The sequence below is a fragment of the Stenella coeruleoalba genome (genome assembly GCF_951394435.1).
Source record: "Stenella coeruleoalba genome assembly, chromosome: 3".
Taxonomy (NCBI): Eukaryota; Metazoa; Chordata; class Mammalia; order Artiodactyla; family Delphinidae; genus Stenella; species Stenella coeruleoalba.
Genome location: NC_137148.1, coordinates 162,440,056 through 162,462,751, shown reverse-complemented (window position 1 = coordinate 162,462,751; position 22,696 = coordinate 162,440,056). Strand labels below are relative to the sequence as shown.

The following is a 22,696-nucleotide window of genomic DNA, read 5'->3' as shown; positions in this document are numbered from 1 at the left end:
CACTGTCTCCATACACCCCACCCTCAGCTTTCCCTGCGCATCCTCCCGGCTGCCAGGAATCCTCCCTGGGGACGCCTAGGATGGAACACTTCGATTTTCGCGTTAGAATTCAGGCGCCCTTGGGAGAGGGTGGTGACGGTAGTGCTTGAATGGGGTGTGTGTCAGGGAACAGTCAGGTATCCTAGGTCCTAGGAGGAGAAGATTCTTGCAAAGATTTGAAGGGAGAGGGGGAACATGAGCCGCCCCCAGCTATGTGACCCTCAGCAGGTCATTTCCTCTCTGAGCTTTAACATCCACCTCTGTGATATGGGAATAAGAAGATCCACCTCATAAGGAAGGAAATAAACATAGTAGAGGTTCAACTGATGTCTCCTTCTCTCATCTTCTTCCCCATCCCCCTACCCTGGCTCTTCCCTGATTAGCCTTGTGGTCTTGGACCTCAGTTTCCCCATCTGAATGTTGAGTCTGATGGTGGAGACAGACTCACTTGTGAGGTGCAGGGGCACAGCAGGAGAAGGCTGGCTCTGAGCTCTGCGTCTCCCATGTTTGTTCCTTTGACTCCCATCCCTACCCCCATGGCTGTGGGTTCCAGTTTTGGTGCCACTGCCTGGGGTCAGCACTGCGGACAGCTCCCAGCCTACGACTGGCCCATGCCGGCCGAATCCTTTTCTTATCAACAACCCCAAGGAATCTGTTTGGATTTCATCACTGGTTCACAGATGGGGACACTGAGGCATTCTTGGTCTAGACCACATGGCATGGATTGAATCCAGATCTGTTGGGCTGGAGAGCGCACACTCCCGACTCATCAACTCATCCCGATTCTGTTTGAGTTTTAAATGTCCCAAGTGTTTACCCAGCACATGCTTGCAAACACCATCTCATTTAATTTTTCCTGTTAAGTCCTTCCTTCAAGAAATGAGTCACCAAAGCTCAGAATTCAGAATCCCATCTCCACCATTTACTTACCAACGGCAACCTTGAGCAAGTTACTTAACTTCTGAGCCTCGGTATTTCTTGCTTGTGCAATGAGGATAATTGTATAAAATGGCCTCATTGTGTTCTTGTGAGCTGACCCATGAGGGACCCTTAGAACACCACCTATGTGGAGTGATTACCTATTGGTACTGCCATTATTCACTTGTTTACTTATTGCATATCTTATTTTTATACTTTAATAAATAATATACTATGCTAGGATACAATTACAGTGCGTATTATTATAATAACTGGCAATATATTATATAATGTTATAAACAATGAATATACTGTGTATTAATTGATTGATAAATAAGTATTTTTGCAAAGTCTACTGTGGGCCAGGCGCTATTCATATCCTGCAAAGTTGAGATCCACATCCCCATTTCATAGATGAGGAAACTGCGGCTCAGAGAAGGAAATTCATTCAGGGAATAAGTAGGACTGAGATACACAACTCTCCGGGTCAGTCCAGGAATCTGGGTGAGGGCGTCTCAGAGTCTCATGGTCCCCAGGGTCCCAGAGAGGTCTCATGCCTGGGAACTGGCTCATATCTTGTCACTCTCTCCCCAGTCAGTCTGGGAGTCGGCGGATTCTGGCTTGGCCCCCACGAACCCCCTTGGCAGTGGTGTCATCCGGAGGTGCTTCTCAGGGACCCCATTGCTGCCACCACTGTCGAGCCGTCTCGGGACCACTGGAGACGTGGAGCCCAGTGCCTGTGTGGTGTTCAACATCGAGGCTGGAGGGAATGAGCAAAGCCACAGCCTGGCCCCAGGCAGGTGAGGAGGCATGTGGGGGGTCAAGAGGCCCTGTCCCAGGAGAGGGAGAGTACTCTGTCTAGCTGAACCTTTCTTTAACTTGTTCAGCAAGCATTTATTAAGCACCTACTGTGAGCCAGGCTCTGTACTGGGAACACAGCCGTGGGCAAGTAGGTGTTCACAGGGAGATGGTGGAGATAGACTCATACTAGCTGGAGAGATCAGGGCAATGTGGAAACCCAGAGGAGGCTTCTGACCCAGCGCCGGGGGGTGGAGGGGTGGGGGAAGGACTGGTTGGAAGAAGTGACATCTAGGCTTAGCCTAAAGGATGAAGAGAAGTCAGCCAGGAGGAGCACAGGGAAGTGTGTGCCAATTAGAAGAAACAGGATGTGCAAGGTCTTGGACTCAAGAAGAGCAGGTGCACTGTGGCTGGAGGGTAGGAGGGGAGCCTGGGGAGGTGGGCAGGGGCTTGACCACACAAGACTTCATGGGGTGTAATGGGGAGACATGGGTGGGTTTTCAGGGGCGTGAGATCGGCATTTAAAAAACTTCCCTGTGACTGCTGTAGGAAGAAGTGTCAGGAACAGGAGTGGAAATAGATGGAGCCCAACGAAGAGGCCTGGGCAGTGGTGCCTGGACCAGGACAGGAGCCATGGGCTAGAGAGAAGTAGGTTATTTTTGAAGTAGACACATCAGGCATTGGTGGACACCAGCAGGGGGTGAGAGAGAGCGGGGACTGGTATGGGCAGCTCCTGGTCGTTGACCCTTCACATGGGACATTTCTTTTCATCCTCGCAACAATGCCAAGAGGTGGGAACACCATCATTATCCCCATTTTCTGGAATAGAAAACAGGGTTGTGGAGGGAAAGTGCCAGCCAGCCAGTGACAGAGCCCACATCTCCCACCACTGGACCAAGTTGTCTCCCACTGTCAGCTTTGGAGGGTAGGGGACTGAGCCATAGGTAATGGACAGAGAGAAGCAGTTTGTTTCGCATCACCCAGCAAGATGTGGTAGTACTGGGGCTGGAGCTCAGTCTGTTTGAATCCCTGGCCCAAGCATTTTCCATTCCTCCAACTTGGGGACATAACTGGGGTAGAGGGTAGACAGTCTTCATGGGAAATAGCCTTGAGAACTGGGGTAGAGGGTAGACAGTCTTCATGGGAAACAGCCTTGAGAACTGGGGTAGAGGGTAGACAGTCTTCATGGGAAATATCCTTGAGATGTCCTTGTGAGCTCTCTGCTCCCAAGTGGCTGCAAATGCTTCCCTTCCCCAGCCACACCCACCTTCTCAGCCCTGCTCTTGTCCATGTCTACTTCTGTTAACCGTGATCTAAAATATTCTCGCTCTCCCTTTGCCACTTCCCAGGAAATTACCCCTGAGATTAGAATGCCTTGTGGGCAGGGCCTTGAGTTTCTAGAACTGTGGAAGGGAGGGGCAGGCCTGGGATTTGAGGGCAGGAATTGTGACTGTGAGGTGGGGCCCAGGGTGTCACAGGGCAAATGAGATCCTGCCATTTCTGCTGAGGATCTGGGTGTCAGTGTGGCTATAAAAAAGTGCCCCTCTCTACCCACCCCCACTGTTGGCAATCCCAACCAGAGGCAGCTTCTGTGTGCCCATCCCAGGCATTGGAGAGCCCTGCCACAGCCCTCCCCCGTCTCTCTTTACATCCCGGATTCCTGCCCTGCGTGTATGGGCGTTTTAAGGTCCCAGAGAGACCCCATCTGGGGCTGAACCACTAAGCCTACCTTCCTCAGCAGAGGCTGACATCTGTGCCTACCACTGAAGACCTGAGCCCTTGACTCTGCTTCCAGACTCGTCTTTGCTACAGTCATGGGGGAGGGTTGAGGACCCACCACTGCTTTCAGCACCTCCTGGGCAGTCTGCCCTGCCTTTCAGAACCGACAGGTCGCGGACAGCTCCTCTCTGTCTCAGCCACCCGGAGCTCCTGAATCTACTGCCTTCTTTCCTTTCGGCATCAGGAGTCGGGGCAGTGCCTTGGCGTTGGGGGTCTCCAGAGCCCCTGTTTTCCCGCTCTCCATTCAGCAGCAATCGGGAGGACAATTTCTGTCTTCACTCCAAGTCCATGTCTTGATCCTATTTCGTTCAGCACCAGAGGGGACCTCAGGCCATTCTTGGCGCTGGGGATCTCCCCAGAGCCTGTCTTCAACCCTCACTCCCAAGTTCTTCTTCCCCTGCTATCTATCCTTCAGCACCCTCTCAACAAGGACAACTCCTCGATGTCAGCCCCACCTTGAGCCCCTGTGTCTACCTTCTCCCGCCTCAGCACCTCCGGCGCGGACAGCTCCTCTCTGTCTTCTCCACCCCCGGCTCTGGCCGGACCCGGGCTCAGACACTTCGTTCCCGGGGACCGCTCCCGCGCCCTGCTCTCTGCCTGCTCCCCCGCTCGGTCGCATGGAGACCCCAGGGGTCCAAGAAGGGGTAGAGGCATCCCGCGAGCTGAACCGCGCTCGCAGCCGCCAAGGCATAGCCAGGGCTCCGAAGCACCTGTGGCGGCAGCCCCGGCACCCCATCCGCATCCAGCGGCGCTTCCACTCAGACCCGGACAAGTCTGTGGGCCGCAGGGAGCGGGACCTGAGCCCGCGGCCGGCGCTCGAGAAGTCGCTGCGCTCCTGGCCCTCCTCCTTCCACAGGCGGTAGGTGGGCGGGGGCAGCCCCTCCCGCGGAGTGGGGGAGGGGCGCGCAGGGCCTGGCGGGAGTAGGGGAGGGTCTTTGCTTTTCCAGGGGCGGGGGTCTCTGCCTCTTGGCTCAGGCTGGCGCTTTAGAGGAGGGTGGAGCTGGGGGGTGGCAGTGCCATGATCGCTTATGGGTCTGTGTGACCTGGTGTGCCCAAGTGCCGTTGCATCCGAATGCGTGTGAGTCTGAGCAGTTGCGACCCCGTGTGTGCTCCTATCTGTTGTGTGAGTGTCCACAGCTGGCTGTGTGTCTGTGGGTGATGGGGATGTGTTCAGGTGTGTGTATACCAGTTACCTACGTGCTTGGGTGTTTCCCCTTGTGGTGCCCGTGTGTGTGGCTGGGCGCCACTGTCCTCGCTCTGATCCAGTTCGGTGTCCAAGGGCCCTCCAGACCCTGGAGTGTCCTCGGGTGTTTGTGGGTTTGTGGCCACGGCAAGCATTTCAGGGGAGCTTGGGTTGGGTATATGAGAGGGCCAGGGCAGGCTGTCTGCTGTGCTGGGGGAGGAGCCTCCTCTGTGGCGTGTCCACACACACACACGCACACACTCACGTGTCCCCTGCTGTCAGAGGGAAGCCTCTTGGGAAGCCTGAGCACAGGATGTTTCTTCCACACAAGAATGAGGTGGAGAAGAGGGGAGTAGAGGTGGGGGAGGGGCTGCTCCCGTTTCATATAAACTGAGGGAGGGGGGCAGAATAAGACAAAGACAGAATAGAAACACAGAAAAACAGGGGCCTTAGTGGGGTCAGAGGGGCCTCAGTGCCACCAAAGAGCAGGATCCAGGAGTCCCAGGCCCTCCTTGGATGGGAGGGGGAGCTAAATCAGGCCAGATCTAGAGCCCTGGGTTTGAGGCCAGGCTGAGCGACCTTGGGTGAGTCGCTTTCTTTCCTCTCTGGACTTTTCTCCTGCCTTGGTCCCTGGACCTCCCGGGGCCACAGACTTCTTGATCAACAAGCCTGGCCTAACACCCCAGCCTGGCCCTCCAGCAGCCCTGGCTGGTGTCTGGGGCAGAAGGGCCCCACAGCCCAGAAGGGTTGGAGCTTTCCTAGGTGACCCAGCAGGCCCCTTGCCTCCACCCTCCAGCCCTCAGCTTCTCCTCCCCTCTCTCCCCGTGACTCATGACTTTCCATCTTCAAGAAAGAACAAACAGAGACTAGGTTTGGGCCCATCTCGGGGGAGAACCACGTGGCTCTGGAAGGCAGGAGTGGTGGGTTGTGTTCCTGTGAGTGTGTGTGTGTGTCCTGCCCATGCATATACGTGCTGATGTGGTGGGAGAGGCTCAGCCTTCAGGGAAGCTAGGTTCAAGGCCAATGTTCTGTGCACTGCCAAGCAAGCGGTGGTGCTTCCCTGAGCCTGTGTCATCAGTGAGATGCAAACACAAACCCGTAATTTCTGCATTTTGTCACGCACGGTCTGTGCCAGAGCACGGTCCTCAGCTGTGGCCCTCCTCCCCAGTACCCCGGGTGGATCACATGGGTCTGGGAGGGTCTGAGCATCTTGTTCAGCAAGCATTTATTTAGCAGCTACCATGTACCAGGCCCTGTACTGGGGCCACAGCCCAAGGGCAAGCAGGTGCTCATAGGCTAAAGGTAGAGACAGACTTATACCAGCTGGAGACAACACAGAGTGATCTGTGCTGTGATGGAGAGAGATCAGGGTGCCGTGGGGCCCAGAGGAGGCTTCTGACCCAGCTTTTGGAGGTAGGGGGTGAGGAAGGACTGCTCGGAAGAAGAAGACATTTAAGCTTAGCCTGAAGGGTAAAGAGAAGTCAGCCGGGAGGAGTGCAGGGAAGGGTATGCCAAGCAGAAGGAACAGAATGTGCAAAGCGTCAGACTCAAGAGGATCAGATATATGAGGACATGAACACAGATCAGTGTGGCTGGAGGGTGCGAGGGGAGGCTCTTATTCATCTCACAAACATTTACTGAGCACCTACTGAGTGCTGGGCACTGAGGGCACAACTGGGAGCAAGGCAGACCTGGTCCTGCCCTCAAGGGGCTGGCAGGTGAGGCAGACACAGATCAAATAATCAGGACAGTAAATGTGAAATTGTACCCATGAGAGGAGGGTGTTCTGAGAATATTTATTTTACTTGGCTGGTCACAGAGGGCTTCCTGCAGGGGGTGACGCTTCAACTGTGACCTGAAAGACAAAAAAGTTAGCAGGGGGGACTTCCCTGGTGGCGCAGTGGTTAAGACTCCGCACTCCCAGTGCAGGGAGCCTGGGTTCGATCCCTGGTCAGGGAACTAGATCCCACATGCATGCCACAACTCAGAGTTCGCATGCCACAACTAAGGAGCCCGTGAACCGCAACTAAGGACCCGGTGCAACCAAATAAATTAAAAAAAAAGTTAGCAGGGGAAGAGCCTTCAGGCAAGGGCATGGGATAGGAATGAGCCTGGATGCTTTGAAAAACAGCAAGTGGGGAGGGGATGATGAAACTGAAGCAGAGTGAGCCAAGAGGAGTGTGCTGGGGAGGCCGGCAGGAGTGAGGCCACACAGGCGTCCAGGGAGGTATGGATTCAGAAGTGAGGGCAATGGAGAGCCACAGGAGGACCTGGAGCAGAGGAGGGTGAGATCTGACCCATGTGACCATCTGCACATGTGACTCAGCCTCCACCCTCCTCTCTCTATCTAGATTCTTCAAAGGGAGACTTTCCCGGTTGTCCAGTGGTTAAGACTCTGCGCTTCCGAGGCAGGGGGTGCGGGTTTGATACGTGGTCAGGAAACTAAGATCTCACATGTCCTGGAGTGGGGCCAAAACTTTTTTTTTTTTTTTTAGAAAAACAGAAAAAGATAACTAGATTCTTCAGGCGGACGTGGGCAAGTCATCTCTCCTCTCCAGACAGACTCATACCAGCTGGAGACAACACAGAGTGATCTGTGCTGTGATGGAGAGAGATCAGGGTGCCGTGGGGCCCAGAGGAGGCTTCTGACCCAGCTTTTGGAGGTAGGGGGTGAGGAAGGACTGCTCGGAAGAGGTGACATCTAAGCTTAGCCTGAAGGGTAAAGAGAAGTCAGCCGGGAGGAGTGCAGGGAAGGGTATGCCAAGCAGAAGGAACAGAATGTGCAAAGCGTCAGACTTATGGTATACTTGTCCATAAAATGGGTGTAACAGCACCCACCTCTTGTCTCACGGGGGCCACCTGGTGGCAGAGGAGACAAGTGTTTGCCCAGGGAAGAGGCTCAAATAGGGGAAATTGAGACACCGAAGTGTTAAGGACATTAGAGGCTGCTGGGCACCTCCTCAGGTCACATAGCGTGCAGGGACAAAGTTAGGGTGAAACAAAGTCACGTCAACCCCTCCTTTGGCCTCTGCCCCTTCTTGAGTGAAGCTTGGGGTCATCTCCCAGCGTCAGGCAGGCCAGGTTTTGAATGCTGAATCTTGGCTGTGTGGCTCAGTTTCTCCATCCAAAAAGCTATTGATAATGCATTACCGTTAAAACTGGTTATAAAGTATTTAAAGTTGAATCTATTAATGAAACATTAATATTAAAACTATTGATAAAGCATTAATGTCAGAGTAGCACCTGGGACTGCAGAGGAGATGGAGCCATTGGGAGAGGCTGGGGAGGCTGCCAACCTAGGCTTGAATGACCTCAGGCAATGAGCACACCTCTCTGTGCCTCGGTTTCCCCATCCACAAAATGGGAATAATAGTCCCCACTTTATAGAGTTGCTCTGAAAATAAAATGACTTTTACATGCACAGCCCTTGGCTCAGCACCGGGAGAGCAAGGAGTGCTCAGTTCGTACCCATGTGTTTAGCCTTAACCTTCCATTTTATGTTTGTGAATTCAGGAGAAGGACTGCATCTCCTCAGTCTCTCCTTGGGGATATGAGAACGCTGTGAGTCTCCCCCATGGGGCTGAGGTGGTGTCAAGGCTCCTTGGACCCAGCCCCAGTCTCTCCACTAGACTGATCCTGGCGGCCTCTATCCCCTGGGGACAAGCTATAATTAGGTATAGCCACAGCAGCTACAGATGGTATTTTTGTCTTGGGGACAGAGAGTCTGATTCCCACCAGGTGTCCGGTTGCAGGGCCACAGGGACAGAAGGGGGTTCCCAGCCAGACCCTTGAGACTCTCTGTCCTCCTGAGCCCCAGTGTGACTCCTCTGTGAGCCTCCGTTTTCTCATCTATGCAACGGGGACCATAGTATGATTGAGATGTCAGGGGAGGGTCAGGGTCTCACCACGGAAGCCCTGATCTCCCGAAATAGTATCTCACATCCCCCCAGGATTGCCAGAAACCTGGGTGGCATTTGTCTGGGACTCCCAAAACTAGTGCCGTCCCCTGGGGCAAGGCCCAGGCAGGGGGCTTGTTATCCCACAGCAGGACACAGTCAGGCCCATAGCTTCTGTGTGGCCTCAGGTGGGCCTCGGTTGCTTCTGCCTGAGAGGTGGGTGTCCTGGGTCTTGCCTCCAAGTGTGACATTCTCCGAGACTTGGTTTCCTTTTCTGAAGAATGGGGCAAGACCACCCAACCCCAGCATTCTGAGGGTAGGCCAGCTGGTACAGACCCCTGAACAGCCCCGCCTGATACCAGGGGCAAGGCTTCCCTTTCCAAGGGTCCTTCCTGGGGTGGGCGGTGGCAGCTGAAGCTTCACAGGACCGGAAGGCCTGGCAGGAGTGGAGTACGGATGTTTGTCCAGTAGAGACAGCGGGAGAGGGGAAACGATCCAGAGACAGGGCCTGGGGAATGTCAGAGCAGGTGGAGGTCATGTGGGGACTTGTGGAGGGGGACAGGAAGAGGGGGAGCTGCTTTGCTGTGAAGACTTGCGTCTGTTACCGCTTTTCTCCAAGCCTCAGTTCCCCAGCTGACAGAGGATTAAGGGTTTGTAGTTTCTGAGCAGCCCCTTGGTGGCTCAGTCCTCCGTTTCTCCATCTGGAAAACGGGTAGAGGGGTATTGCAAGCACTGTGTGGGATCTGGGCAGCCCCTCGGCAAACTCTGTGTCTCGGTGACTCCCTGATAATGGAGAGCGCTTCCTTTTTTGATTTCTGTATCTCTTTTCAGCCGAGTTATCAGTTGAGCAAGCTGCACTACTGGGGGCCATGGTGGCAGAGGGAAGTGGTATAAGATGCGGTTTCTGGGCTCCCCCAAAGGGGAAGCAGAGAGTGTCCCGTCTAGCTCAGTGCCTCGGTTTCCCCATTTGTCCCGGTGAGGGCGTCCCTGAGCGGTCCTGCGGCGAAGGCGGGGCGGGTGCGCCTCCTGCCCTCTCCCCGCCGGGCCCCGCCCCCGTGGTTGTCCAGAAAAGGTCCCGCGCAGACTGTACTCCGTCCAGCCTCCACGCGGTCTTGGCGATGCAGGGTCCCCCTGCGTCCGCCCCGGCCCCTGTGCCCAGCTCCCCCCGGGGCTCCCCGCGCGGCTCCCCCGGGCTCTTCAGGAAGCTCCTGGTGAACCAGAGCATCCGCCTGCAGCGGCGCTTCACCGTGGCCCATCCGCTGTGGTGAGGCGAGACAGTGGGCCTCGCAGGGCTCATGGGAACAGCCGGGCTGGTGGTGGGAAGGGCAGAGTCAAGGACAGCTGGGGCCAGGTTGGGGGTCAGGGCATAAAGGCTCTGCCTCTTTGCCCTTTCTCGGTATCTCTCTCCCTCTGTCCTATCTCTGTCTCTTTTAGTTGATGACTGTCTCTCTCCATCTCTGTTTCCCTCCACCCACCGCCTGGACACACGCCCAGGGGACCAGCCGTCTGTCCCTCTCCAGCTGTGCGGCCTGGAGCAGGACGGGCTGAGGCTCACGTCTCCTTCTGACCCTCGCCAACCCGGGGCAGGCGGGCTGAGAGTCCTGGAGGTGGAGGGAAGAGGGTCACTCCTCCCCTTGGTCTGCCCCCGCCATCCGTTCTGGCGCCAGCAACGGGATGGCCTGGTGGCCTCACACTAAGCCCTCGATCTCCGCGGAGGAAGAAGTGATTTGATGGAGGCCTTTGAGGCAGGGTGTTCGCGGTGTAAGAGAGCTTGTTGCGCACCCGCGCAGAGCGCCGCCTCTGCGCAGCCCCACTCGGTTGCGTTCTCCAAGGACTCGTTCCGCCGCTTTAGGTTCGAATTCCGGCCCTTCAGGAAGCGACTGTCACATCGTGGGTCGCAGGGCAGAGGCTGGGGTTGGAGGTGGGGCTGGTGGGCGCCGACTGGGTCTCATACCTTGCGCTTGGCTCGTGCGGTTTTCTCACTTGGTAATTTGGCATCTTGCGGCTCAGAGACTAAAGGTCCCTTCTCCAAGGTCACACGGCCAGTGGCAGCTGGTGGAGAGGGGGGCAGTTGTGACGGTGGTCCCTGATGGGCCATTTCAGGCCGAGACTGGGGTCCCGGGTCCGGGAGAGCGCCCCCAGGGCACCAGAAGCTTGCGAAGAGGGGTCCCCGCCGAGGGCTCCGGAGTGAGCACAGGGGCGTCGAGGACGTCAAGGGCGTGAGGCTGGGCGAGGGCAGGTCTCTCCGAGGCCCCTGTGCTTCAGTTTACCTGTCTAACAGATGGACAGACGCGCCGTTCCCACAGTCGGTGCGAGCTCCTCCCCGCTGCCCGAGTCATGGAACCACGGCCTGACCCAGCAGCTCTCGGCTAAGTTTAGAGCAGAAAGAAAAACAGCTTCCCCCGTAGCGACAAAACCCCGGCTCAGCCCTTAACTCTCCGTGCTCGCTACTTGGATTCGAACCCAGCACGCTGTGGCCTCTCCCGGCCTCAGTTTCCCTATTCATCCATAGGTGTGCTTTTCCCAGAACTTTTGGGGAGATGAGAGGGAGGGGTAGGCGGTAGCCACTCCCAGGCCTCCCCCTCTGAGCACAGGTTTAGGGTATCCACCGCCACTAGCCCGCCCCCAAGAGTGTCTCTCCTCCAGTCACCGGGCACACTCGGAGGCCGGGTAAGAGCTAAGAAGTCCCGCCCCTCCGGGTGACGTCACGAAGCGGGAACTCAGAAACGCTGGACTTGAGGGGCTTCTCCAGGAGACCCAGAACCCGAACAGACCGAGAGCGGTCGGACATAGCCGAACACCCGAGTGAGGCCGGACTCAGCCGAATATGCCCGACCTGGCCCGAGTGCCACCCGGACTTGCTCGAAAACCTGGCGCGACCGGACGTAGCCGAACACGCCCGAACGCATCCGAACCTACCCGAATGCGGTCGGTTGTAGCCGAATTCTACCGAACTCACCCGACAGAACTCAGGGGAAGAGGTCCAATCCTGTATGATCAGACCCAGCTTAGTCAAACCTGGCCGTACTTGACCGAGCCGGACCGAATCCAGCTGAACCGGACAGAATCCTGCCGAATTCCCCACCCCCACCCCGGTCTGAGCCGAATTCCCTGCTCGGAATCTTCCGGCAGGCGCCGATCCCATCCGTGGACTGGGATGGGGTGACCTGGAGGGGGACCAGGTGGACACTGGCCCTCGGCCAGGAGGGGCGTGTCTAGGGGCGGCCCCTGGCCTCTTCCTGTCTCCGTCTTTCCTGCCCGCTCCCTTCTCAGAAACCTGTGACTCACTTGCAGCCCCTCTCCCTGGTTGCTAACTCCCCCTCCCACACTTCTGTTCTAGCCCCATGCCCCCTGCCACTCTTTCTCTGACCTCTGACTCGAAGGGTGAGAGTAGTAGATCCCCCTTATTCCGTCAGAGTGTGGCTGGAGGGAGGGATGGGAGGGGCGATTGGGGATTGCCTGGAACAGGAGGAGGACGGTGCTCTGGGGAGAGGACACATCCTGTGCAAAGGCCCAGAGGTGGAAGAGAACAGGCAGAGCGTTCAGGCCAAAAATAAAGCGGAAGAACTGGGGAGCTAAGGATAGGGCCAGAGCGAGCTGGAGGCGTGGTTGGTGAGATTGGGGTGGGGCCATATGGGCTGGAGCTGGGGAAAGGGGACAGGTGGTCCAGGGCGTAGCCAAAGCTGGCTGGGGATGGGGCCTCTCCTGGCTGTGAGGAGCCTTCGTGTGTGCCCCGTCTAGGCGGGGCCCAGGTCCCCTCCAGAGAGGAAAGCCCAGGAAGTCGTTTCCAATCCCCATGAACTTACCCTGCGACTTGGACCTCAGTTTACTCCTTAGTAATACGGGAGCCCTGTCGCTCTCCTCAGGTGCTCGGTAAAAGCACCCTAAAAAGCTCCTTAAAAGCACCCTGGGGATGAAGACTACCACACCCATATTAGAAACAAAGTTGTTGATGTCCATAGAAAAGCTGAGACCTACCCATGGTCACAACAGCCACTTGGAGACAGATCTGAAACTCACGTCCTGGAGTCCAGATTAGTCCCAGTGGAAAAGACTCTGGGGTACAGAGGTGGAGATGGAGGCGTGAGGGACGCGGCAGTGTCCCTGAGTGGGGGTGTGACCGTGGGACAGATGGACAAGCTGCAGGCCACTCCTGCCCAGCCCACCGCGTGGCCCCAGGGAGGATGTGACAAAACTGATATAGGCCATGACCCAGCATCCATATGCCAGGACCCTCGGCTCTGACTGTGACTCCTTTTCCTTCAGCTTGGACCTGGAAAATGGGCTATCATGCGGCAGAAGCTCCCTGGACCATCAGGCTGGGTCTGGCCTTGGCCGGGTCATCCAAGCCCCTGCCCAGCACAGCCAGAGACGGGAGTCCTTCCTGTACCGCTCAGACAGTGACTACGAACTCTCGTCCAAGACCATGTCCCGGAACTCCTCTGTGGCTAGCGACCTGTGAGTCTGAGGCTGGGGGATAATACCGCTTTCTACTTCCTTCCTTCCTTTATTCCTCCATTCGGCACACCTCCTTCAAATGACCGTTTGAGGTGGGCCTTAAAGTTTATGTAGGAGTTTGCCTATTTGCTTGTTCAGTAGGACATGCTAAGAATGATATCCAGGGGCTTCCCTGGTGGCGCAGTGGTTGAGAGTCCGCCTGCCGATGCAGGGGACACGGGTTCGTGCCCTGGTCCGGGAAGATCCCACATGCCGCGGAGCGGCTGGGCCCGTGAGCCATGGCCGCTGAGCCTGCGTGTCCGGAGCCTGTGCTCTGAAACGGGAGAGGCCACAACAGTGAGAGGCCCGCATACTGCAAAAAAAAAAAAAAAAAAAAAAAAAAAAGAATGATATCCAGTGATCCTCTGTGCTTCACTTTAGGCTGGGGTTGGGTGGCAATCCAGTGACATTAAGTCCAATTAACAGCAACCGAACGTACACTTTGATTTGAGCTTTCTGGTAGCAATAATTTCCTGCCTCTACTAAGACCCCTGTTGCCCCTGGGACTCAGATTCTCCATTTGTGAGATGGGGATAAAGTGAGTGATTGGTCAGAGGGGCTGTGGCTGCTTTCAGAGAAGAGTCAGGTGAGGGGAGTCCAGGAACTACTAGGAAGACACCCAAAAGAGGGAGTCGGGACAGGAGGATGCCCTCAGCTGAGGGCACAGTGTGGGTAAAAGCTGAAAGATGGGGGACTTCCCTGGCGGTCCAGTGCTTAAGACTCTGCGCTTCCACTGCAGGGGGCACGGGTTCAATAACTAAGATCCCGCATGCCGCGTGGCGCAAAAAAGGAAAAAAAAAAAAAAACCCAGAAAAAACTGGAAGATGGGAACGTGTGGGAGGGCTCCCTCTGACCGCCCTTCCATGTCTGGTCTCCCCGCAGACACGGAGAAGACGTGATTGTGACACCCTTTGCCCAGGTGGGTACCCACCTCTCCTTTCTCCCGTGTGCCGGGCAGGTAGAACCGACCCTTCCTTCCCAACGCTGGCCACCCCCCCCTCGCAGGTCCTGGCCAGTCTGAGGACGGTTCGGAGCAACGTTGCGACGCTTGCCCACCTGCAAGGCCGCGGGGCAGCCAAGTACGCAGGGGGCGGGGCTGGGCGGGGCCTGGCGGAGAGAAGGGCAGGGCCTGGCGGAGAGGGGCGGGATCAGAAGACAAGGTGGGCGAAGCAGAGGCGGGGCACGGGCGGAAGGGGCGCGGCTGGCAATTTGGGGATGGGAGAAGAGGAGGAGGGGCAGGGGCCAGGAGGTCTTGGGGGGCGGGGCCCTATGGGTGGGGCAGGCCGCTCCTGAGCCGATTGTACTGCAGGCAGGCATGCGTCGGGAACACCCCATCTGGCAGTCAGCCCCCTCCACCAACAGGTAATGCGCCTGCTGCTATCCCCTCCTTCCACTGTGGGACAGCTGTGAACTTCCTCTCTATGGGGACCTCCCCAGCCCATGAATCCTTGGGCTGTGCTAATTGTAAACCTCCCCCCCCAACCCCGCCACCACCCCCCCCCCGCCCAAACACCCTTGGGGATGCGGAGATCCTGGGGTCCTGAGTGGCCTCATTCTCATTGGGAAGGGATCCAGGGTCCAGATGCAGAGATGGGAGCAGGAGGGACACAGGGTTCCCAAGTAGGGGTGGGGCAGGCCCCTGACCAGCTTGGCCCCCAGAGGACACTGGGCAGAAGCTGGCTTTGGAGACACTGGACGAGCTGGATTGGTGTTTGGATCAACTGGAGACACTGCAGGCGCGGCACTCGGTGGGGGAGATGGCCTCCAACAAGGTTAGTAGGGCCAGATAACTGAGATCACTTGCCTATGTCCACAGTGCCCCCATCATCACTGACATCACCTTCCCCTGCAGTTCAAGTGGATGCTGAACCGGGAGTTGACTCACCTGTCTGAAGCCAGCAGCTCTGGGAACCAAGTGTCTGAGTACATATCCCGAACCTTCCTGGGTGAGCTATGGTGGGTCACTGACTAGGCCACATTACAGAGGTAGGAAGAGGGAAGGGAAGGAAAGACTTCTGCTACAGACTTCAACTGAGGAAGATAGAACCAGACACGGACACCCCCAGCCCCATGAGGCAGGGCTGGACCAGAGGGAGGGACAGAAGGATCTTCCAGGAGGAGGGGGACATTAAAGTTAGGGTTTTGAAGCGTGAGTAGAAGTTTGCCAAGGAGGAGATAGAGGGAACGACAGAGCTGGGTCTCCAGCTTGGGAGACGGAAAGGACATTTGACTGTTTTGGGAAAAATACTAAGCTCCAGGTGCCCAGGGGCCACGTCCAGCAGAAGAGGTCACTGAGATCAGCCTTGAACAGAGGAGAAGGGTATCTACAGGCCAGAAAGGACTTTACTCTGAGATTACTTTGGTCCAGGTAAAAAGGAAATAGGTTGATCTTGAGGCTTGGCAAGGTCCAGTACTTGAGGCCAAGCAGGCCAACCCTAGCAGGTGAATTGACTTCTCTGAGCCCTACCTGCCCCATCTACAGACCAGCAGACTGAGGTGGAGTTGCCCAGGGTGACCCCCACGGAGCCCCCAAGGCCCATGTCCCAGATCAGCGGCCTGCGTGGACTCCCCCACAGTACCAGCCTTTCTGCAGCCACTGTCCCACGCTTTGGCGTCCAGACTGATCAGGAGGGACAACTGGCCAAGGTGGGTTTACAATAGGAATGCTGAGACCCAGGTTTGAATCCTGGCTCTGTGTGGCTACCCTATTTGGGGCCTCAGTTTGCCCACCTATATACTGACCAGGTGGGGCTCAGTGTAGGACCTGAGGCCTGGGGATGGGGGTTGAGGTTCCAGAGTCTGGGGAAGTTGGGTTGCAGTTAAGCTCCAGTCCTTCACATTTTAGGAGCTGGAAGACACCAAGAAGTGGGGGCTTGATGTGTTCAAGGTGGCAGAGCTAAGTGGGAACCGGCCCCTCACAGCTATCATGTTCAGCATCTTTCAGGTACCTCCCCTGCCCTTGGCTTCTAATACCCTTGTGTTTCCTTCACTCCTTCCTACCTCAGGACCTCAGCGGACACATATTCTTCAAATCCTCCCTAACATCCCTGAATGGGGTCATTTGAGCAGGGGCATTAAAGGATGGATAGGCATTTGTTAGGTTTAAAAGTTCACTGCTGATTGGCAACAAGACTCAAGCCTCAGCCTTGGGCCAGACCTGAAGAGACCCAGTCTGTAGGGAACAACTGTGGGGTCAGAGATGAGCCAGAGGGGAAGGACAGAGACCAGGGGAGTTCAGAGGGAGAGCAGGGAGGGCATCCTGGAAGAGGGGGCACTTGAGAGATGGATAGGGATTCAGAAGGAGAGAAGGCATAGGAATAGTGTGTGCTGCCACCCAGAGGCCGAGGCCCTGACTGGGGCCCTGTGATGCACCAGGAACGGGACCTGCTCAAGACATTTCGGATCCCAGCAGACACACTTGCCACCTACCTACTGACACTGGAGGGTCACTACCACAACGATGTGGCCTACCACAATAGCCTACACGCCGCTGACGTGGCCCAGTCTACACATGTGCTTCTGGCCACACCTGCGCTTGAGGTAGGGCCCTACAGCTGCAGGCAGCCCTGGTGCGTGCAGGGCACAGAGAGCCTGCCCCTCACCTCTTATGCTCCGTGCCCACTCAGGCCGTGTTCACTGACCTGGAAGTCCTGGCTGCCATCTTTGCAAGCGCCATCCATGATGTGGATCATCCTGGGGTCTCCAATCAGTTTCTCATTAACACCAGTGAGTTAGGGGGCTGGGCCCTGCCACCACCTGTCAATCAAGTGATGTTAGGTGGTCCCGTTCCTGCTCTGAGTCTCCCTGTTTGTGAAATGACTGCCACAATCTTCCCTCCCTTAGGTGCTGAGAGCAGACCCAGATATACAGTAGATACTCAGTAAATGAGAGAATAACAAATGTGACAGAGCTGATTTGGGCCCACTGAGATTTTAAAGTTTAGGATCCTTTGTGGTGTCAGAAAAACTCAGTCAACAAGCAATTATTGGGTACCTCTTATATACATCCCTGGAGAGCTGGAGATAAGAGTGGAGCCCTCTCACTTGAGGATCCCAGGGTCTAATAAGACAAAGACTTGGTAGTTCACTCAACCAGCACACAGCACTGTCTCCTGCCATGCCAAGTCCCCAAGGAGTCACCAGTCTCGAGGAGGTAGAGCTAAACACAGATGCCCCCAGGCCCACAGAGTCAGGGCAGGGCCACGGGGGGAGACAGGGTCCTAGAAGGCTTCCTGGAGGATGGGACATTGGAGTTGGGGCTTCAATGCATGAGTAGGAGTTTACCGAGAATTTACAGAACCGGCCTTTGGGTGGAGTGGGTTGGGTGGGCAGGTCTTGAGGTGCTCCACCTCCCCTACAGACTCAGAGCTTGCACTTATGTACAATGATACCTCCATGCTGGAGAACCACCACCTGGCTGTGGGCTTCAAGCTGCTGCAGGCAGAGAACTGTGACATCTTCCAGAACCTCACCACCAAGCAGCGGCTGAGTCTGCGCAGGATGGTCATCGACATGGTGAGACAACAACGATGGATGGGGTGGGGCGATCTTGATATGGCTGGGGGTTCAGTTGGACCAGGGCATGTCCCCATTCTGAGTCCGAGCTTCCTGGTCTGTAAAATGGGGCAATGACTGTCCAAGCCTTGGGTAGGGGTGACTAGGCCCTTGGTCAGGCTAATCAGGTCTTGGATGTGATTCACGTGCAAACGATGTGGAAACTTTCTGGGGTTTCAGGTGCAACTTTTCTGACCCTTAAGTCTGTGCATTTGATATGTTTCAAGTTGGGAGACACCAGTACGTTTTGGGGTCTTATGCATCAACTCATTTATTTAACAAGCATTTATTGGGCATCCATTGTGCTTGTCCTGTGACAGTGACCATTAGAATTCTGGCCTTTATGAAACTCACAGTCTGTGGGGGAGATGGACACATAGGTGGGAGCCATGATGGGGGGCCCACAAGCAGAGCCATGATGGGGGACCTGTAGACAGAGCTGTGATGGAGAGATGCTCAAGGTTGAGGAGGGCTTCCCCAGGAGAGAACACTGAAGTCAGGGCCTGAAGAGTGTAGAGGACCATGGGGTGGGGAGGAGTGTTCCCAGCAGAGGGAACAGCATGTGGGGAGGGCTCAGAGGAAACCAGGCTCCAAGTGAAGAGGAACTAAAAGTTTGCTGAGTGAGAGTGGGGGCTCTGGGCAGTGGGCACTCCCAGTGGAAGCATCATTTGGTCCAGATGGGAGGTTTGGGGAGAAGTGTTTTTTTAATATTTGTTTATTTATTTGGCTGTGCTGGGTCTTAGTTGCCGCATGAGGGATCTTCACTGCAGTGTGCAGGATCTTCGTTGCGGCATGCAGGATCTTCAGTTGTGGCATACGGGATCTTTAGTTGTGGCATGCGGGCTCTTAGTTGCGGCATGAGGGATCTAGTTCCCTGACCAGGGATCGAACCCGGACCCCCTGCATTGGTAACATGGAGTCTTAACTGCTGGACCACCAGGGAAGTTCCCTGGGGAGAAGTTTTGAGACTTTGGTCTGATTCTCAGAGAAGCCCGTGGGTCATTCCTGGGCTGGGTCCGCATGGGTCCAGCTAAATGATTTTTAAGCAGCTGTGCTCAGAGCTGAACTTCCCTTCCGGTGGCTAAAAACAGCCCTCCCGGCCACGCAGCAGCCACAGGAAGGTTTGGGGAGCACTCAGTCCACCTGTGGCTCCCACAGCCCTCTGGATAAATCCCCCGCTCCTCCCTGAGGCCCTCCCCACTCTTGTCACCCTCACTTGCTCCCATGTTGCTCCTGCACTCGTTTGTTCTAGCCACAACTCTCTCCTCTATGTTCCTCAGCTTATTCAGCCTCAGGGCCTTTGCACTGGCCATGTCATCTGCTAGGCTTCAGGCGTGTTTCATGTCAACCCCCAGGTCTAATCTCCCCCCCTCATGCCCTGTCCCACATGTGGGATGCACCCCACAAGCCCAACAACCTTGGAGAAGGGACTTTTTTTTTTGCGTGTGTGTGTGTGTGGTACGCGGGCCTCTCACTGTTGTGGCCTCTCCCGTTGTGGAGCACAGGCTCCGGATGCACAGGCTCAGCGGCCATGGCTCACGGGCCCAGCCGCTCCGCGGCATGTGGGATCCTCCCGGACCGGGGCACGAACCCGTGTCCCCTGCATCGGCAGACGGACTCTCAACCACTGCGCCACCAGGGAAGCCCGAGAAGGGACTACTGACTCAGCTTCTCTTGTGAGCTGGGTTTACAGCAAATCTTGATACATGCCCCCATTTGACAGATGAGGACACTGAGGCTCAGAGGGCTGTGGATCCAAGTGGGTGTGGCATCTGGGAAGTGGGGAGTGGGGGTGGGGCAGGCGCTATCCTCATACCTGCCATCCTCCTTCACCTTCCCCCAGGTGCTGGCCACAGACATGTCCAAACACATGAACATCCTGGCTGACCTCAAGACCATGGTGGAGACCAAGAAGGTGACAAGCCTTGGAGTCTTGCTGCTAGACAACTACTCCGACCACATCCAGGTGTGTGGCTGGGCCAGCCCTAAGGTCTTGGTTTCCACACTCTCATTCAACTACATTTATGAAGTGCCAACTGCGTGCCCAACTTGAAGAAATGGAGGCACATACGGTCACGTGGCTGTGCCTTAGCCACCCTTTCCCCTGCCCAGCCTCAGTTTCCCCACCTGTAAAATGGGTATGTCCATGGCGCCAGCCTCTGGGGCGGGTACCAGGCCTGGGGTGGCCTGGCCTGAGCCTTCCCGAGCCTCGGTCTCACCAGGTCTTGCAGAGCCTGGTGCACTGTGCCGACCTCAGCAACCCCACCAAGCCGCTGCCGCTCTACCGCCAGTGGACAGACCGCATCATGGCTGAGTTCTTCCAGCAGGGCGACCGTGAGCGCGAATCAGGCCTGGACATCAGCCCTATGTGCGATAAGCACACGGCCTCAGTGGAGAAGTCCCAGGTCTGAGGGTGAATGAGCCGAGCTGGTGGGCACTGGGGAGGTGGGAGGGAAAGGAGTGGCTGAGCTGACCCCATGAGTCCTGGCTTGACCCCTGGCTGGCAAATGAGGGGATGTGGCCTAAGGGTCTGCACTGGGCTGTGCAGAGTCAGGCCTGGTATGTATTTCCTCTGGGCTGTCGAAAGAGACATCTTCACTCACTTGTGGAGTTTGGAAGTATCTGTTCTGAGTGACATAGGAGATTCTTGAGGTGCTCCCAGTCTGGGGGACACATTCATCCAGCTCTGAGGAGTCAGAGCTGAGGTAGAGGGAAAGACTTAGGGGTTGGGGGAGCTCAAAAGGGGCAGAGGAGTCTTCCAAGAGGAGGGGTTATTTGAAGAGGGTTTTGAAGGATGTGTAGGAGTTGGGAAATGGCATTCCAGGCAGAGGGAACAACCTGGGCAAAGGCCTGGGGGCTGGACTGGCTCTAGGTTCCATGGTAACTCACCACCCAGCAACCTCTATCCCCCAATTCTGTATCACCCCACAGGTGGGTTTCATTGACTACATCGCCCACCCACTGTGGGAGACGTGGGCTGACCTGGTACACCCAGATGCACAGGACCTGCTGGACACTCTGGAGGACAACCGCGAGTGGTACCAGAGCAAGATCCCCCGCAGCCCTGTGGAGCCCACCAGCCCCGAGCAGGGTGGTCCCGACAGATTCCAGTTTCAGCTGACTCTGCAGGAAGCAGAAGAGGAGGAGGGAGAGGAGGAGGGAGCACTGGGTGGGGAGGCCTCAGAGTCACCTGACACTGAGTTCCTGTCCTCTGAGGCCAGCCCAGACCCTGGGGCCCTATACCTGGACAACCAGAGGACCGTGGGCAAGCCCTGTGGGGACCATGAGGGCAATGTGATGGCTGAGGCTTTGGGCACCTAGTGGCCCCTGAAGGGTGTGTAGACTTTCCAGGAAGAGGTCCCAGGTGGCCCCTGCTTTGCCTTCCCCACGCACTGAGGGAGACAATCAGGCTTTTAGCTACAGACAGCTCTCAGGGTTGAATTGGAGGCACCTGGCGGGATCCATTCTGACCCTGAGCTCAGCTGAGAGAGCTCTCCAAGGAGCTGGGCTGGGGGCAGCCTCTTCCAGGGCCCTTGAGTTCTCCCTCCTGGACTTCAACCCCTGGTGTAGAAAGGGAGTATCTGCCAGGCCCCTTGTGCATCTTCTCCAGTGGTCACTCTTCAGCCACGTCAATCACTTTATTTTTTCATTCTTTATACGATATTTACCAGGCACCTACTGTGTGCCAGGCCTGTGCCTCTTATGTGCCTCTGGGTTAGCCCTGCACAAGGAGGTGGGGAGTCAGCCTCAAGGAGTTCCCCCCTCCCCGAGACACCTCCCCTTCATCTGCAAGGCAGCTCATTACAAGAGAACAAGAACTTGAATGGGAGAATTCTCAGCACCAAAGCTTCATCCAGACCCAGTTCTGGCTCTGGAGCTCTGGTGGGGGGTGATAGGGGGCCATGAAAGAGAGGACTGTGTGTCAGGAACTGTCTCTGAAGACTGATTTAGCCTTCATTGCTTGTGCACTGGCTGTTGCTTTAAGTTGCTGTGGTTCCTGTCTTCAGGTCTAAGGATCCTAGTCCTCCCTGGTCCCAGGACCCACTGCTGGCTCCCTTATACTTTCTCCCTCTCTAGAACAGCAACACAGACTTCTCCCCCAGGGAAGGTCTCTCGATCTTCTGATTCTGAGGCTGTATCAGATTCCCCGTAGGGAAAAGGAGGCCTCTGATGCTTTCTTGCGAGTCACAGCCCCTTCTGGGCCTCAGTTTCCCCTCCATGGCCTGATCCTTAGTACTTGGGTAAACTTTGGTTGGAGGGTGGTGTTTGTGACCTCCCTGAAATATCTTAGAAATATGGGGCATTCTCTGGGTTTAAATAAACTCTATCACCCATAACTAGTACCGTGCCCATTTCACGGATGGGGAAACAGGAGCGGAGAGGTCCTGTGGCCTGAGGGCTCAGGGCCCTGTAGCTGGGGGGCAGACGTTAGCCAGCGGCGCCCCCTGGTGGCTGGAGGCACAGCGGGGAGGCGGGGCGAATTCGGGGCCCTTCCTCGCTTTGCCAGAAGTCTCTCCCGCACCCAGCTTGGTTGAGTTCACCCTGAGGGTGCCGGCCTGGCGCAGAGCAGGTGAGGCGGCTCTGTGCTCAAGTCTCAGATTCAATTCTCGCTTCCGGAGGCCTCAGTATCGCCCCATCCCACCCCACCCCCCACCCCCTAGCCTCCCTCCCCGCGTGTCTATGATTTATACATGGCACAAGTCATCACAGCAGCCCCTGGCTTCAAGAACAGCAGGCTTCATTCCTAAATAATTTCATTAATAATTTCATTCCATTGATGATTCATCGTTATCACAATTAATGATCAAATGCCACAGAGGGAGAATTAAAGGGCATCTGGATCATGAACTTGGTGCATTTCCTTCCACACTTTTAAAAGGCAGAGATTTATGGGATTTTTAAAAGACAGAGACTTATGGGATTTTTATTTCTATATATATTTTATCCTTTCCACCTTGCAAGTAATACATGTCACTGTAGAGAATCCGAAAATAATGGAAACATGTAAAGACGAAAATAAAATTCTGCTGTAA

At 56.0% G+C, this 22,696-nt stretch overlaps 2 protein-coding genes across 3 annotated transcripts in view; both read left to right on the top strand.

The window, feature by feature from the left end:
• CIST1 (colon, intestine and stomach enriched 1) overlaps window positions 1-3,831 on the top strand; it is a gene marked incomplete at both ends in the record, with an annotated part of 14,123 nt that extends 10,292 nt beyond the window's left edge. The window contains 2 exon segments of the mRNA XM_079918695.1: window positions 1,552-1,757; window positions 3,783-3,831. Of these exon segments, the coding sequence (XP_079774821.1) occupies window positions 1,552-1,757; window positions 3,783-3,831 (255 nt within the window).
• On the top strand, window positions 3,790-22,696 carry PDE4C (phosphodiesterase 4C; the record flags this gene model as incomplete). 2 transcript variants are annotated; one of them, XM_079917586.1, is made up of 15 exons in its annotated part: window positions 3,790-4,393; window positions 12,880-13,071; window positions 13,993-14,029; window positions 14,116-14,189; window positions 14,420-14,472; window positions 14,770-14,882; window positions 14,963-15,056; window positions 15,593-15,756; window positions 15,956-16,054; window positions 16,486-16,650; window positions 16,737-16,836; window positions 17,470-17,624; window positions 19,507-19,629; window positions 19,886-20,068; window positions 20,595-22,696. In XM_079917586.1, the coding sequence occupies 15 exons, from the start codon at window positions 4,152-4,154 to the stop codon at window positions 20,982-20,984; spliced, it is 2,184 nt and encodes a 727-aa protein (XP_079773712.1). In that variant the 3' UTR covers window positions 20,985-22,696. The 2 variants fall into 2 exon arrangements, with proteins under 2 accessions (XP_079773712.1, XP_079773713.1); XM_079917587.1 differs by lacking the exon at window positions 3,790-4,393 and adding an exon at window positions 9,732-9,877.